This window comes from Phaenicophaeus curvirostris, chromosome 1, assembly GCF_032191515.1.
Source record: "Phaenicophaeus curvirostris isolate KB17595 chromosome 1, BPBGC_Pcur_1.0, whole genome shotgun sequence".
NCBI classification, from domain to species: domain Eukaryota; kingdom Metazoa; phylum Chordata; class Aves; order Cuculiformes; family Cuculidae; genus Phaenicophaeus; species Phaenicophaeus curvirostris.
In genome coordinates this window covers 125,808,134-125,824,844 of record NC_091392.1, presented here as the reverse complement: position 1 = coordinate 125,824,844, position 16,711 = coordinate 125,808,134, and the positions used below count along the sequence as shown (strand labels likewise).

Below are 16,711 nucleotides of genomic sequence, written 5' to 3'. Positions count from 1 at the left end.
TGTGCTTTTCAGATCAGCTTTTGTTCTTTTAACAATGCATGTATTACAGAATATAACTGTGATTTTTTTTGCTGCTTTCTGAAATAATTTGTTTCTTTTTGATTTCAAAAATATGAGTTTTAATAGCTGCAAGTCAAACATGCTTGATATTGCTTGATAACTATACCACAAGCAAGAACCAACTTTTAGAATTTAATTGTGTAATTAATGTTATGATAGGAGGTAATTTTTATCTTTTTAGTTCAAATAATTTTAAACTTTAAATGAATTTCAAAACCTTACGTGACCAAAATCCATTAATGTTGGTATGATATGTTTCCACAAAGAAAACTAAAGTATCACACTGAAAATTAGCAGTCTAACATTGAAGCTGTTCAAATCATTCTATTGCTAACAGGATGTGACTTCCACATTGAGGTGGAAGATGTGAAGAAGTCTTATGTGTTTAGGTCACTGACACACAGATTTGCTCTGAGGCACAGAAGAGCGTCTTCAGCATTATTCTTGGGCACATCAAATCACCTTTTCACAGAGCTCACCTTGGTGTTTGAGAGTAGAGGCAAAGGTCAGAAGTCTCCATTGCTAGGATTTTTTGCTTTGGTGGTTTTGAGTGTTTTTGGCAATGTGAAATGAGCAAAAAAGTGAGTGAGTTTAAAATAAAACCTCCGCCAGTGCTTCAGTAGAGTTTGAATTCCAGTCTAGTGTGATAATTTTAAAAATTGGTAACCAGTCTTTTGGAAATGCCAAAAAAGAAACTTAAACTGGGTGGATAACTGTGCTTGCTAGTTATGAACAATGTAACAGTGTAGGAAAGCATGCATTTCTTGGGAACTTTCGTGTTCATGTTGATGTCCTATTTTGATAAGTAACGGTATGGCAAATGTTAATCTTCAGTATGCCTTACCTGTAGGTTGAGGCGTTCACAGGGGTTTATGATGAAATTGATGAGGAAGAATACTCCAAGATGGTCAGAGAACGTCAGGATGATGACTGGATTGTCGATGATGGTAAGTTAAAATTCATTTGGAGAGTTATTTTTATCACAATGTCATAACTCAATTTGACTTCATAACCTTCAAGATTTGAGGTAGGTTGTAGTTCATTCTTACAAATTGTATTAGGAGACAAGGATAAGGTTTTATATGTAAATTAATCTTTTTTTGCATTGTTCTCATTGTAGTATATTAGGATGGTAATGAAAGTAGTTTTCCATTAACAAGTGTTTTTAAAATTTTATTTCCAGTTGTCAGTGATGTAATTTTAATTTCTAATTAAGCATGTAATAAAATATTTAGTCTATAAATTTGTCTAATAAATGTGTGTAGTCTAATGAATATGGAGTGCTGTAGTTTTTAACACTTTCGCATTTATAACATTTGCTTTGTATTAAAGGGTAAAAGGTGTTTAAACATGTAAAAAATTGGATTATGAATATATTTGGAAATACCAGAAGACAGAATTTAAAATGTAAATTTTTAACAATTTGTTTTTTGTGCAGATGGGATTGGTTATGTAGAAGATGGCAGGGAAATCTTTGATGAAGATCTGGATGGTGATGCTCTTGGTTCCAATAAGAAAGGTAGGTTGAACGTGACCACTGTAGAAAGTATTCCAGTGTCTTTTGAAAAGTATCCAAGATGGGCAACTTTTTCGTATCAGATGTGGTGAATGCAGCCAAATGACATTTTCCTGGAAGCTCTGTGGTTCTGTGACTGTGGATTTTGTTGAGCCCTTGCAATACAGAAGACAGAGGTCCACAAATTCCGGTCAAATCACTGCTACCAATTTCAGCATTACTGCAGCAATTTTTTTAGCAGTCTTCTGTGGAATATATATTCACTTCTAGAACAAATGTGTCTGGGAATGATTTTAGTTTGCAAAACCCATGTCTAAAGGATGTGTAGTCACTCTCTCCGCTATAATCCTTGGATACTTTTGTGGCTCTGATCAAATGATTTTGCCAGCTTTTGAGGTTGGTAGCAAGCTGAGAAATTGATTCTAATGTTGAGAATCCAACTCTTGGCCATTTATTTCTTTTCTAGAGATGCTTCTGTGTAAAGCGTCTTGGTCCTTTTTCTAGAGGATGAACTTGAGTACACAAAGATCATCTGATATGACTAGGAAAGGCAGGATGCTGATGGGCTTTTGCTTTTTGTGTGTGTGCATGACAGCAGTTACAAATCTGATGGCAAATGAAAGACAATTAAGTTTCATTTCAGCCAGCAGTGTAGAGGTAGATGTAGTTGATTGTCTCAGATATTTTTTCCTGATAATAATTGGACTCCTAAACATTGAGCTTTTCTAATGTAGAATTTACTTTTTAAATTTTTCTTGATTTTTTTTTTTGTAGGAAAAGGTGGCAAAACATCTACAGTTGATAAAAAGAACATGAAAAAATCTGTGGTGTCAAAACCAAACACAATTAAGTCTATGTTTATAGCCAGCGCTGGGAAGAAAAACACAGATGTAAGTGTTTACATTTTTTAATTTAAAGATTTCTAACTTGTTTGCAGTGTTTTAGTGGGAGTGCAATGAAGCAAGAGCTCATTTCAGTTTCTTGTGCCTGGCAAGACATCAACTACTACAATCTCCTGCGTATGGAGCTGTCTTGTAAAAGTTTCGTGCGTTTTATAGAAATCCTTTAGCCATTTGCTGCTGATCTCCTGATTGAGTTTGCACAGATAACTAAGAACTAATAGCTTTGGCTATCTGTTATCTTGCAGAAAACTGTGGACCTGTCAAAGGATGATTTACTGGGAGATATTCTTCAAGATCTCAATGCTGAAGTGAGTAGATTAATAAAATCTGCTTGAAACACCTTAATCCATCAACTTTCCTTGCTATGGAACATATAAAAAGCTCTTCCTAAAATTAGAGTGTCTAAGATTGATTCCTTGTATAGCACGTCTGCTTGATATACTCCACATAGGAATGCAGTCTGCCTGTTGTCTGCACCAAGCAGAAGACTGTACTGGCTTGATAAGCCCAAACTACTATGTTCTGATTAAAGATGGTTTGTATTAATGTTATGGAGATCCTGTGCTAATGCGGTTTTCCAGGTTGTAGTTGGCTTGAAGTAGAACAGGACTTATCTGCATCTGGATAGTGTGTACCATGTCCAAGGCCAGGTTGGATGGGGCCTTGGGCAGCCTGATCTAGTGCGACGTGTCCCTGTCCATGGCAAGGGGGTTGGAATTAGATGATCTTTAAGGTCCTTTCCAACCCAAACAATTCTGTGGTTCTGTGTGTATCACCACGCTTCAGCGAATTTACTGTAGGATATTTTCATCTGGCATGTTTGAGCTCACAAGAGGAGCTGAGGGAGGACTGTTTTGGTAGATGACTCAGCCTGAACTTCTGTCTGCTTCCTTCTGCTTTCCACAGTTCGCTGTGGAGTGCTGGATTAACACTTCCCCTGAGTTAGGAGTGCAGAGTGGCTGATGTAGCAGGCCTGTACTGTCTCAGCTGAGGCTGTTCACCATTGATGACTTTACAATGAGTTAATGCACCTTAGGAGAATTTTTTAAAACTGAAAGGATTGCTCATGTGTGTAAGCCATGAAAGTGCTGTAGTAGAGAGATACTGAATTGAAATACACTATATCATAATAAGCATAATATGTTTTTACAGAGCAGCAAGAGGGGTATAGATGTTCCCATGTAAAGTTGTTCTCTTGATTTTGTGCACTTATTATTTTACTTCTCCCTGTGACATCTGATTGAGAATTATATCTTGGGCTATCAAAATCCCTTAAATCATTAAGCAAGTGCATGTAAATGCTGTCAAATTTTATGGAGCATTGATTAGGAGAAATAAGCTAACTATGACTTCTATTTATGTAAATAGTTGTTAGCCATGTCATAGAATGGTTTGGGTTGGAAAGGACCTAAAAGACCATCCAGTTCTACCCCCTTGCCACGGGCAGGGACACCTTCCACCAGATCAGGCTTTTCAAGGCCCCATCCAGCCTGGCCTTGAACACCTCCAGGAATGGGGCAGCCACACCTTCCCCGGGCAGCCTGTTCCAGTGCCTCACCACCCTCATCATGAGGAATTTCTTCCTAATATCTAATCTAAATCTTCTCCTTCCAATTTAAAGCCATTCCCCCATGTCCTATCATTCCATGCCTTTGTAAAAAGTCCCTCCCCGGTTTTCCTGCAGCCCCCCTTCAGGTACTGGAAGGCCACTATAACCTTCTCTTCTCCAGGCCGGACAATCCCAGTTCTCTCAGCTTGTCATTTTTTTGGCTTTGTTTGCTTTCTAAAATTTCTTTTGTTATTAGCTGTTGATGAGTATAAAATATCAGTATGTGTAAATAAATTTAAATAGGTTTTCCTCTAGTTGTGACAGTGCTGAAAGAGCCCTTCTGCCTTCCTTAATGCATATGTGCTCAGTGCTACTGTTTCAGCAGACATGAAGAATCTCCCACCAGTTTCTCTGATACTTGTGCATTATAGGCATGGTTAGCTAGTGAAATGCTCAGTGTTTGAAAACTATTTCACTTATTGATTACAGTTTTTCTCTCAGACTGTTTACCAAAAAGGTCTGGTGTCTGTCTTCATGGGTTGATTGCTCAGGCAGCTTTTTCTTTCTATGTGGCTGAGTTGTGTATCGGGAGGTGCGTTTTCTTGGCAAATGAGGAATATCAGTGATCTCTTATGGAAGCTGTTCCTAACCTAGGCAAAAGAAAACATTAAAGAGGGTCTCTTCGTTTTGTCACTTTCTCTTTTCTTTCAATATTTACACTGTTCAGATAAGTCCACCACCAATTGTAACCCTGAAAAGGAAAAGATCTGCTGGAGTACCACTGAATCCTTTCTCTGTGCCGTCCCAAACTCCTAAGGTAGAGTAAAAAATATCCAAATTCTCATTAATAAGTTTAATCTGTATTTCAGTTTATTTGAATACTGTTGTCTTTTATTTCTGCTTCTAGAATTTATTTTTCTTGCTAGCTTCCTTAGCAATGTTACTGTGTAGCTTCATACATTTCTTTTGTCTTCCCCTTCCATGTTAATACATAACAGAATGCAACTCTATCTGCTGTTAAATTTTACAGGGGAAAATGTTTCTGTAATGTTAGGTGCATCACATGAAGGTGAGCTTCTGCTTTGTCTCTGTTTCACTAAGAGTGGAAAAGATCCTTGTGGCAAGGAAAGGCGGATGGGGAAGTGAAATAAGTAGAAGAAAGAATATTTGTGGGTGTGGAAAATGATAAGAAGCTCATCTTCTGCAAAAATGGAAAGCAAATGGAGAATTGAAGCTATGGATAGAAGTTTACCCTGGTGGAAGATTATGGAGTGAAAGGAGGGATGGGCTGCTAAGAATGGAAGGCTAGCATTTTGTTAAGAGTTTTGGTTAATGAAAAGGGTCTTATAGCTGGAAATACAGTGAGATACTTGGTAAGAGTCTGTAGAGGGCAAATGGAGGAGAGTGGATAAATTGGATATATGAAACCTGTAATAGTGACATCAACTCTTATGTTGCAAATAATCACTGCTGGCACTCATTTCAACACTTGTGTTGGAGCATAGAAGTAGTTGAAAAAGAATAAAGAGGGAGATATAGTAAGAGAGGGTCTTTGCCTTTATGGTGCAAAACAGTGGTCGCTTTTGTAGGAAGCCTTGAGAAGGAAACTAATTCCCATGCAAGCTATTCAGGTGGTATCTCCTGTGGTCCTGGGAGAGAGGAATTGGAGATTTTAGCCAGTGATACACATGAAGAGGATGAAGAGTGCAGCCTTAGAAAATAAACAGGCATAAAAAGCAAGATGGCAGTGACACTTTCCACTTCAGGAGATAAGGAGAAATATATGTATGAATAAATAAATCTGGCTGAGCTAGCAAAAAATTGTTGAGGAAGGTAGGTTAAGTAATGCTAGCTTTCTGTTTAGGGTGAGTGGAGGGCTGAGTTGGTGTTGGCCACAGTATAAGAAGCTCTACTGAGACTAAAATTCTAGAAATGACTGTGCAACTCTAAATTCTATAATAATTCTGTAAATAACAATCCCTGAAGATAAAGGTTTTGGACTTTGCTGCAGGTTAAGGGCCGGTAGATGCCGAGGCCTGTTGCTGGTCATGGTAGATGCTGCTTTGTACACATCTTCCAAAATAAGAGGTTCTGTAGCTGCTGCCATAATGGAATCCTGTCTGAAAAACAAACTATGCTTATTGCTTCAGAGTTTAGACTTGCAGAGCATGCTGAAATGTGGTTTCTGTGTTTTCCTCACTCTCCCTGTTGTGTCTGTAGCATGAAGAAACCCAGTAGAAAAGGTCTCTGTTCTCTTGATACATGCTGTCCTGTGGACATCTTGAACTCATTATTGATGCAAACAAGTGTGAACAGCTGTAGTGGCCTTCCCCAGTTGTTCCAGGCGTTGTCTGTGTCTGATGTACATTGTCACATACTCAGTTGGCACAGAGGTTTTAATTTAAGAGTGGGGTAGTGCCAGGTGGGGGAAAATAGTGAAAGTAACCACAAACTTAATTAAATGTCAGCCGTGGCCTGTTGTAAACTGCTTTTTAAAATTACAGTAGAAACACATCACAGCAGAAATGATACTATAGAATGTAGCATTTACTTTTGAGATATATTTTTTTCCCCCTTGTTTGGTATTAAGAGAATTTCTTTTAACTTGTGGATAAAATCTTTCAGGTAACCACCCCAATATCAAAGAAAGCTCCTGCTCATCTCAGAAAGGAAGCTCTTTCTTCAGCTTCATTTCGTCCTAAACATCTTAATTACACAGCAAAATCTGTCGTAGTCTCTGAAAATGAAGATACCAAGTATGTGCAAAAAGCTACAGAAAAGGGGGAAGTAGTGAAGACAATAGAAGAGAAAGCTATTGAAGGTATCAAAAAAAAAGGTGAAATACCAGTTATGGAAACTCTAAAGGTGGTGCATTAGCATTAAAATACTTCTTAGTTCATACTAGTTAGATGCTTAGATGGCTGAAATGTGATATTTTCTTTGTACATTAATACTGTATGTTATGTTCACGCGTATAGTATGCTATCTGTGTGTACTGCTGTAGTATACACTGTGTCATTTTAATGACTTAAGCCTTTAGTTCTACGTGCAACACTTCCAGATGATAATCCAGGAATGATGGATTTTGATGAGGAAGACTTTGATGAACCTATGGAAGCAGAGCATGTGGAAACTATACCTGAGACAGCTGAAAGCTTGAAGAGGGACAAGGAAATCATAAAGAAAGAGACAGAGCAGCTGGAATCAAAGAAAGAGACATCTGTCTTGTAAGAATCTCTGTTTCTTTTTTTTTCTTTACACCAATAAGCCTTAGATTTGTCTTGATATTTGTCTTTCCTAATGGGATAGTTGTGATATAAGACTGGATGATGGTAATGCTGTGTGATGTGCTATTTTTTAGCAACTTAAAAACAATAATGTTGAACATACCGATAGCTGCTTAATTGAAAAATACGTGATGTTTTGGGGATTTAGCAGGACATAACACACATTTCAGTACATCGAGGTGACTCAGTGTGAGTGTCAAACAATGGTTTTTTATGCCAATAAGCAAAAATCCTTATTCTAAGCAGCTATGAAGGTATTTGGTAACAGTTGTAGTTAAAAAGTGTTGTCACTAAAAGTAATTCTACATGGTGAACAGCTATATCTTTTGAAACAGGAAAAAGATGGGTTTTTTTCCCCATTTTTTTCTCTTCAGAAGAATCTTGATTTATATGTTTCGTGCCTTTAAACTATAAAATATTTGAATGTCAAAAATACTTTAATGACTGAAAAGGTAGTTTTGTTGAAATTCCCACTGAGCAACTTGTATGGGTGGATAATTGTACTTGTTATGTAAAGGCTTGAATGACCAAGGCTGAAATAACAATGAATGACTATCAAAACTAGTATCTTATGTATTAAGAATTGTACTTATTTGTGGGTTTCTCAGTTTGCCACTCCATCCTTCTTTTCAGAAGAGATCTGAAAACCCATCTCGTGGGGATGTTGCTTGGCAGTGGGAAGAGCAACAAGAGGCCTGAGAATATAGGGTCGAGAAAAAGTGAAACAGTGGTGGTTATAGCAAAGGCACAATTTTGCTTCTTGTTTCTTTTTGTTTCTGTAAAACCTGCAGAAGTTGTGCTCTCCCAGATATCTCATGTTGGGATGGAATTGAAGAGGATGAAGCTGATCTAGTAGTGGCAGATGTTCAGCTGGACCCAAATATCCTTCCACTTGTGAATGGGGAAAATGACGACCGAGTCTTAAAATTTTATTGGCTGGATGCTTATGAAGATCAGTTCAGTCAGCCAGGTAACCATTCAGTTAAAGGCAGAAGATGCCATTCTGATTCTTTCTATATAAACTGGGGTTTTCAGACTTGCCTGAGTCATGTCTAGGTATCTTGTCTCTCTGTGCTCTACACCTTGTACATTGATATGTTTTTCCACCCCTGTGTCCTCAGTGCAGGGCACTGTGACTGAGCAAAAAATGTTATCCCTTGGTTTAGTATAGGGAGATAGATAGGGAGATAAAAAGGGAACTACTAGCACTGTGATGTTGGTGACCCAACGGTTGAACGTATTTTCTTCTTGTTTCTGGAAATGTAACTTAAAAATCTGGTGGATTATTAGAAAGTCTGTACAATAGCAGTTGCGCAATTTTATATGAAGGAAAGGTATGCCTATTAAGGGAGGAAGATGGCCTGAAAAATACACGCTCTGTTGAGATTCCTTTATTCAAACTGTCTAAATCTTGAAGATCATCTTTGGATTAACATTCCTAAGATACTTTTTGCAGTTAAGGTGTGAATCCTGGCTCTCATTGTCTTCAAAACTGCAGCATTCTGATCTCAGCCCTGACAAAAGAAGTCACGTTCACATCTGTTCTAAGCACTTCCCATCCGTCCTCTTATCTCTTCAGCAGCTTTAGGATCTTGGGTTTCTAATTTGTGCTTTGTGTATGCTTACCAGAAGGTTATTCTGTATGTTGTTGAAGGTTTTTTGGGTTAATGCTGTAAGTGTTGAGTCAGATATGTTTCTTTCTTACACCTTTTGTTGTGAGTTGGGTTGTCAGACTTAAATTATGAGACTGCTGGACTGAACAGCTTGGTGGTGGGAGTGGTAATAATCATAGATATCTTGATGAAATCAATGGCTCTAATACAAAATTGCTACTTCTAAAGAACCCACTATTGTCTTTTTCTTTCTTTTTTGTCTTCTAAGTCAGTGGTTGCTGAATGGGACATAATTATGAAAGGATTTCTGTTCCTCACATGCAAGGAGTGTTCATTTCTCATTATGACTTTTTCAGGATTAAATAATAAAGACTGCACCTGTTTACAATTAGTTGTGTAGAAGGGAGAATTTTGGTACTGCTTTTTGTTCAACATGTTCATGATCTTTGTTTATGCCTCATTTGCTGTGATATCAAATGCATTGCCTGAAGAGTAAATACTATAGCATAATCATAAGACTCTGTCAAACTTAATGGGTTTTTGGAGGCTTATTTTCATAACTGCCTGTACTATCTTAGGCAGAGAACTTGAGAATTTAATACTATTAACATTTTTAAAGAAATAACAAATAAAAATTGCCCTTTCTTTCCCCTCTGCAAGACATTTTCTCTCTCTCTTGACTTTGCTTACCTTTTGGTTCATTGGTAACATGATCTTTCTTTTCACAAACTGTGTTTTATAAGCTTTACTCCTACTGTTTGTTTCTTTCTTTTCCTAATCAGGCTTACAGGGGTTATGTCCTGATATCTCTTGTCCCATTTATTGGTTTTGCACATCAAATGTCTGAAAACTATTTTAAGATAGCCCTACTTTCATTGCATGGGAGTTTTCATTGAGTGTGGGAGTGGCTATGTGTGTGTGTTGAACTAGGTGACCTCCACAGATTCCTTCCATCCTAAACTACTCGGATTATGTGAAATCTGGGAATTAAGACCACTTATTTGTCCCTGCTAGTGTAGATTGAAGTTTGCCTTTGCAGTCTAGGCAGCCTTTTACCCTGTCCTTGACTGGCTCATATGTCCTTCCTACCTCACCTGCTTGTATTTATGCTTCTAACAGGCTAACTTCTCCATGCTCTTAATATTGCTAGATGTTCAAGCGACCAACTCTTGTTTTGTGGTCTCTCCCATAGTTTTATGTTTCTGTATGATAAAAACCTAGCTGAGTTTTTGTCCCTTAAAATGATTGCTGGGAGCAAGAACTTAATTTTCCCTGTCACTTAGATCTGTAATTCCAGCTCTTGCTAAATGCTTTTATTCAAAGTGTCTAAAACTTGGAGATTGCCTCTGTGTTAAAAGATGTCTAAGATACTTCATGCAGCTGAAGCTTGTATCTTTGCTCTCATCATCTTCAAAACTGCAGTGTTCTCTCCTCTGTCCATGATAAAAGTAGTCACGTTCACATCTATTCCAAGCACTCAAGAAGTGATTTTTCTTAGCCTGTCACACTAACTCTGTCATCCATCTTAGTGCATCTTACCTGTGATTAAGGAAGGTGCCTTTACATAGATTGCGTGGCAAAGTTAAATTATAACCCTTAACCAAGGACTTGTTTGCATTGTCAGACCAAGGAGAAATATATTCTGATACATTTCTGATTTCATTAGTTGTAGTGTACTGTAGGGAGAGTGTCTTTCATGTAATCAGATTCCAAGTTATTTGGAATTTGAGGGGAACTCAGATAAAACTAGGTTTCTGATCTGTGCTTTGAAGTTTTTTTTTTTTTTTTGCTTGTAATTCATAAAGTGTATATGAAAGTCAGCCTTATTCTATGTTGTTTTGAAGTTTAACATCCTCGATTAGCATTTTGAGATAATGCCGTGTTCTCCATGGCTCGGAGATGTGCCTGTACAATAATGACGTGTTCCACAACGAAGAGTCATTTGTGCAAATCTTGCTGTATGTAGGCCTTTGGAATGTGTACCCAGGTTACAACTGCTGTCTTAGCTTCCAGGATTTCTTGCAATGTCATGCATTTTTTGGTGTCATAACTTGTTAAAAATAGTTGAAAACTTTGTTACAGTTGATCAGCGACTAGTTGTCTATAGAATGTATTTCTACAGGTTTTATTAGTAGTGGAATCTTGATCTCACAGTACTAAAGTGTGGGAAAAATGGGTTAATTGTAGTATTCTAGTTGAAGAATGAACAATTGCAGACAATGTGTTTCAGGAGTGATTGACAGCACATGCATTCTGATTGTCTTCAGCTTTCACTGACTTCTCTCCTTCCTCCTTCTCCCGTGAATTATCAAACTAATGTAGGCAGAAATGGAATATCAGAACAGAATTCTGAGACTGGCTGTGGGATGCCATTTTGAATTTCATGTGATTGTTACTATAGTGATGGAGATAGGAGCATGAAGAATTATACAGGTATCCACTTGTAAGGCTGATGTTTAAAATTATTTAGAATGGGTGGATACATCATAAGGATTTGTTGTTCGAGGACTTGTGAACCAGAAGTGGTTGTGTTTCTGTGCAAGAATGCATAATAAGCTGCTTCAAGCAAGATTAACAATGATTATTTGAAGAATTGCATTTTGAATTCTTTGCTCTGCTCTTCTTCCTTAGGTGTGGTATTTTTGTTTGGCAAAGTTTGGATTGAATCTGCAAACACCTATGTCAGCTGTTGTGTGACAGTGAAAAATATTGAGAGAACTGTTTACCTGCTGCCACGTGAAACAGTAAGTGTATCTTTTAAGCATGTCAAACGTAAGTGCCTTTCATTCTGCTTATGGCAGGTTATGAGTTCTAGTAGTGTGTTTATGTGAACTGTTGAAGCCAGTGTTGTCTGATGTAGGTGGTGAAGTGTAACATACACACAGTATGTCACGTGTGAAGTGTAGAGTAAAGCCTTGCTCTGCTTCCTCCCTACCCTAATGAACAACTGCAGGCAAATTGTTACTGTTAAATTTGCTGCTTAGGAAATAGTTGTCTTGAAGTACGATTAGAAAACTTTGTGCTTTTTAAACACTCTGTTTCAAGTAATATTTTTAAATTTGAGTTTTCTTCACTGATTGCATTATAGTTTTCCCTTAAAGGGGAGATGAATCATTCGTAATATCAATCCAAAATACAACTTTCTGGTCATGTCTGTTGGCATTTTTTGTTAATTTGTAAAATCTGACTTCTGTTTTTGAGGAAATTGACTTATCCACTGGCAAAGAGACGGAGACTCCAGTAACTATAATGAGTGTTTTCAAGGAATTTAATGACTGCGTTTCACCAAAGTATAAGATCATGAAGTTCAAATCAAAGGTTTGTCTACAAGCATCCTGTTTGGTCATTTTATGTTGTTTTGATTTGTAAGGTGGGAAGCTTGTTGAAACTCTGTTCAGAGGGGGAGGCTGTGCTGAAATGCAGATACACAACTACTGGTGTGCCTAAGCGTATCTGCTTGTATAAGCCATCCCAGTATCTTCCCAAGTATCTGTACTCCTTTAAGAACAGTAAATCTGCAATGTGATTGCAATATACTACTTTTGGAAATACTCATTTGCTGCTTTGAAGCTGTGTTGAATATAGACTGTCCTTGTTAGCTATTTCTGAGAATACAGAACAGATAGAAGTTCTGACACCTGAAGCCTAGGTATCAGCTCATGGTGTCAACATTTAAAATGAAAGCAGGTAGATAAGAGCCCTGTGATTAGACTGTCTTTCCATCTGACCAGGTGTTGTATTGAACTTTATATCTTGGCATGTTTCATCCTTTTCCACGCCTTTGCAGGTTTATGTTTTTAGAAGGAGTGGAGCGTGGATTTGTCATAGTGCATTAATACAGGAGGTGGCAAGTTGTGAGGATGGTCATCCAGTCTTGAAACTTAAACTGTTCTGGGCAACAGTCTTGTGGTATTATTTTGCTATGTTCTATTTCCTCAACAAATCCATAAAAGATTGGAAAAGCAAAATGTTGCTCTAATGCAAAACTCGCTCGTGCAGTAATACAATATTTGTCATAACTCTGCAGCAAGAGAGCTGATATCATTGATAGCATTGCAAATTTTGGCTGAATTAGTTTGGCAGCCTGAGAAAGCTTTCTCGTTCATTTGCATTTGTTTTCTGGTGAGGTTGGGGAGTCTGGGTTTGGGGAGGAGGTGGCTAATGTGTAAGTTAGAGGAAAAGATTTGTTCAGAGTGCAGTGGTCAAAGACTTTTACATTTCTAGAATTAAGATGTCATTAGTTTGACAAAGTTGGGTTTTTCTTGTGATCACTAGGCGAAGTGGAATTAGTGTAACTTTTCCCAGGCTGGCAATCTGGTGACTTCACAGGATTTGTTCCTGAATAGTTGATCAGGAAATGGATGGCTGGTAAAAATGCAGGAAGAATGGAATTTAATAATATGTAAATTATGTAAAATAAAAACAAATTTGTGCTGTAATTTGGGTTGAAAGACCCCTCAGGAGGTCATCTAATTCAAAACTAAACCACTTCAGAAAGTCTTAAGTTGTTAAAGTGAAAATGTGAGCAGTATTTCTCAAATAGCAAGTTCATCCAAGCAATGACAGTCTTTTCATCAACACTTAGCATTATTTATATCATTCAGGGAAAAGGCATGCTTCATTAGAACTTTGTAGAATGTTGGTCATCTTTTGTTGTAGCTTTTTTCTACCAAAATTTGGATGCAAATTTAGCTTTTTTTCATTTTTTTCAATGTTATTTCTCTTGTATGTTTGATTATGACTTAGTTGTTACATATGGAGATTGGAAAGGAATTAGTTTAACAATTTTATAATAATTATATTATTAGTTTAATAATTTTATAATAATTATAATAATTACAAAAAATTTGTAATAGCTCACTGTTCGAAGACTCTTTCAGAAATGAGGGAGGAAGTTGAGGGCAAATCAATTCTTCATTAAAGAGAGGATGCAAACACTTATGCTCCAGAAATGGAAGGAGGTGGAAAGGCCCTTGAAAACAGGCAGATCTGTGAACCAAATCTTAGGAAACCTCCACCTGTTCCATGGTGTGCTAGGGAAGAATGCTGTGAGTGAAGTAATGGAGAGATATAGTTTAGCCTTCAGAGATGGCTTTTAAAAATCAAGGTGAGCCGTATGCAGGATGTATTTGAACTTTTATTTCTGTTGTTAGTTCAAAGGTTTTCCAATTTTTACAGAGTTTACACGGAGCTTGGAGTGAAAGATCCAACTGTGTTGTGCAGACACATGACCACAGGGCATCTGGGGTCCTTGGGTCTAACACAGGAGTGATTTCTAGCAGGAATAGGGAAGTAGCAGCGCTGAGGCACTGTTCAGGGCTTACCTAGAGCATTGTAGCAGTTGATTACCCTGATGAGGACAGATTAACTCAAGCAACAATAGGGACAAAAGGAGAATAAGCTGTACCAGAGAGAACTATGGAAGTGCTTTCATTTTTTTTAGGCTAGTAAAGTGAAGAATAATGATAAGACGTTTTTGCTCTCCTAAAACATTGAAAGGGGATGCAGCAAGAAAGCTATTTAAGGGACAAAGGAACAAATTTATAGATTTTAATTAATTTATAAATAAGGCAGGATAGTTGTGGGTGCAGAGAAGCCCTGGAGTAAACTACCAGAAGTGTTTCTAAACAATAAGTATTCAAATTCTGTTTGAATTCGTCATGCTCTTCAGTAAACTGATTTTTATGAATGTGGTAAAAGACTATCCAGCTTAGTTTTGTTGCCATCAGTTTCTGCCAATTTTGATAGTTAAGGCCTCCTGAAAGAGTTTGATGAGAAGTCGAGCTAGCAGGAGCGTATAGCACTAGTAATGTGGAGGATAAGAGGAAAAGTAGGATTGGAGGGCAGGGCTGTTAGTGTGGCCTTTGTAGGACTGTTCAAGGAAAGCATTCCACTAACTCGGCTATTTCAGCTTAACACAAAACTGATTGTGAACAACACGCACCAAATCTGGCCAGGCTTACATCACTGCAGCAGGGGGGTCCTTTTGCTGCCTGCAAGATAATTGTTCCAGTAGTGAAGTTGTGCCATTACTGTGCCCTACTTCTCTTTTGTCCTTGAAGAGACTTCGATTTGCGTGGTTATATACCTTGATTAATCTGTTTTCCATAAGGAGTCATCATCTTTCTTTTCATTGCAGTCATACCACCAGAAATGTGTTGTTACACATCTGTTTCACCTCTGTTTTTGCAAGGCTTTCAAAGTGAAATGGTGGTGGCACTCAGCTGAGTGAGTGCTCCAAAAAAATTATCTTCTCGCAGTTGTGTCTATTTGTGGTTAAAAGAGCCAATATGCTTTAGAACCCCCCTGTTCTGTGATGCGCAGCCAGTGTCTCACAGCTGTGTTGTTAAGGCTTGGGATTTTGAAAGATTTTTAAAAGGCTGATGGCAATACTGCCCAGGTGAGCAGAGCGCTTGTGAGCAGTGCATTTGAAGTAGCACAAAGTCTCACTTTTGGCATAGTACTGTAAAATTGCGAAACTCTTATTCTTCCACATGAGCTGGAAATCAGAATGGTCACTGGTGTACCTGCTATGCACCCGAAGTTCTTTTGCTAAGGATACCCAGTGATCAGTATTTATACACTGAGACAAATTGTCCTCTGTGCAGTGCATCTTGGCCTTGCCAGCACCAAACTTTGTCCCTGCTAACAGATACACTTAAGCCGTATCATTTCCTCCCGCACCTGCTGCTAATTGTAGCTTCAATGGGTTGCACTGCTGCCAAGTTAGCAAGTCTTCACAAATCAATTTGAAAGCAGCCTTTACTCCACTTAGGAACTTAGCAGCTAATCACTGCTGCTCATTTCTGCTCTCTGAAGGGCCACTTGAAGGGCAGATTACTCTGCAGCAAAGCATTCATTCACTGCAGTTATGACCAGGCGCTTGTGTAATTGAGCTGAGCTCTGTGGAGGAATAAGGCATATGAATCACTGCAGCATACTATTTTTACATTGTGTTCAGCTTGAGTTTGCAACAAGAACTTGTTTGAAGCCTGAGAGGGTTGTTTTAAAATGAAAAAAAAAAAACCAAAACAAAAAAGAGGAGGGAAGTCACCTGTAATATGTACTAAAAGCAGTAGCACCGCGTCTGTTATGTTTCAGCTATGATGTGCTGCTCATTTGAAGTGCTGCTTTGACTTAGCAGTTCAGATCCGCATTTGTATACCAGTTTGTAATGCTGCTCTGACTTCATAGTGGTGCTCTTGTACCAAGTTACATTGCTCTTTTCTGCTTCCATCTTCCACGTAGCTGTTGTACCGTAGTTGTTTCTGGATTTCCCTTCTTCCTATTTATATCAGAGAGCCCTCGCCTCTCCTACCCAGGCTTTGGAGCCTTAAAACTGTGATGTTATGAGAAGTAACAAGCTTAACTGCTCTTTGTTGTGCTCTGAGGGAGCTATTCATTGATGCTTTTAATTTAAGGGAAAAAAAACCTCAAACATCCAACCACCAAACCAAAAAACTCCCAGTTTAACTAACTGTGCATGTAGGTTGTTTATCTGTAAATTTCATTCCATTTTATGGTGATTTTCTTTTTTCTTACTAAACTTACTGTAGAGTCACATTATGCCGACTCTGTTCATAATGTGCTGAGCTTGGTGCACTGTCCAGTGAAAATTTTCTTTTTCACTTTTTCACTTAAGTGACCTCTAGGAATTCTTCTAGGCAGGGTAATGTTCTAGCATAGTTGTGGCGTAACATAACAATAATACGTAATGACAGTGCAGCTGGTTTATGAAGTGTTACAGGGCAGAGCATACATATTTACAGGATTGTCCTATTTTC

At 38.0% G+C, this 16,711-nt stretch overlaps 1 protein-coding gene across 1 annotated transcript in view; it reads left to right on the top strand.

Annotated features, from left to right (window-relative positions):
• POLA1 (DNA polymerase alpha 1, catalytic subunit) overlaps window positions 1-16,711 on the top strand; it is a 206,027-nt gene that overhangs the window by 2,466 nt on the left and 186,850 nt on the right. The window contains exons 3-12 of the mRNA XM_069873687.1: window positions 911-1,007; window positions 1,499-1,579; window positions 2,351-2,466; window positions 2,724-2,786; window positions 4,755-4,844; window positions 6,653-6,848; window positions 7,089-7,254; window positions 8,106-8,284; window positions 11,559-11,671; window positions 12,129-12,245. Coding sequence (XP_069729788.1) covers window positions 911-1,007; window positions 1,499-1,579; window positions 2,351-2,466; window positions 2,724-2,786; window positions 4,755-4,844; window positions 6,653-6,848; window positions 7,089-7,254; window positions 8,106-8,284; window positions 11,559-11,671; window positions 12,129-12,245 — 1,218 coding nt within the window. The remainder of the gene's footprint in view (window positions 1-910; window positions 1,008-1,498; window positions 1,580-2,350; window positions 2,467-2,723; window positions 2,787-4,754; window positions 4,845-6,652; window positions 6,849-7,088; window positions 7,255-8,105; window positions 8,285-11,558; window positions 11,672-12,128; window positions 12,246-16,711) is intronic.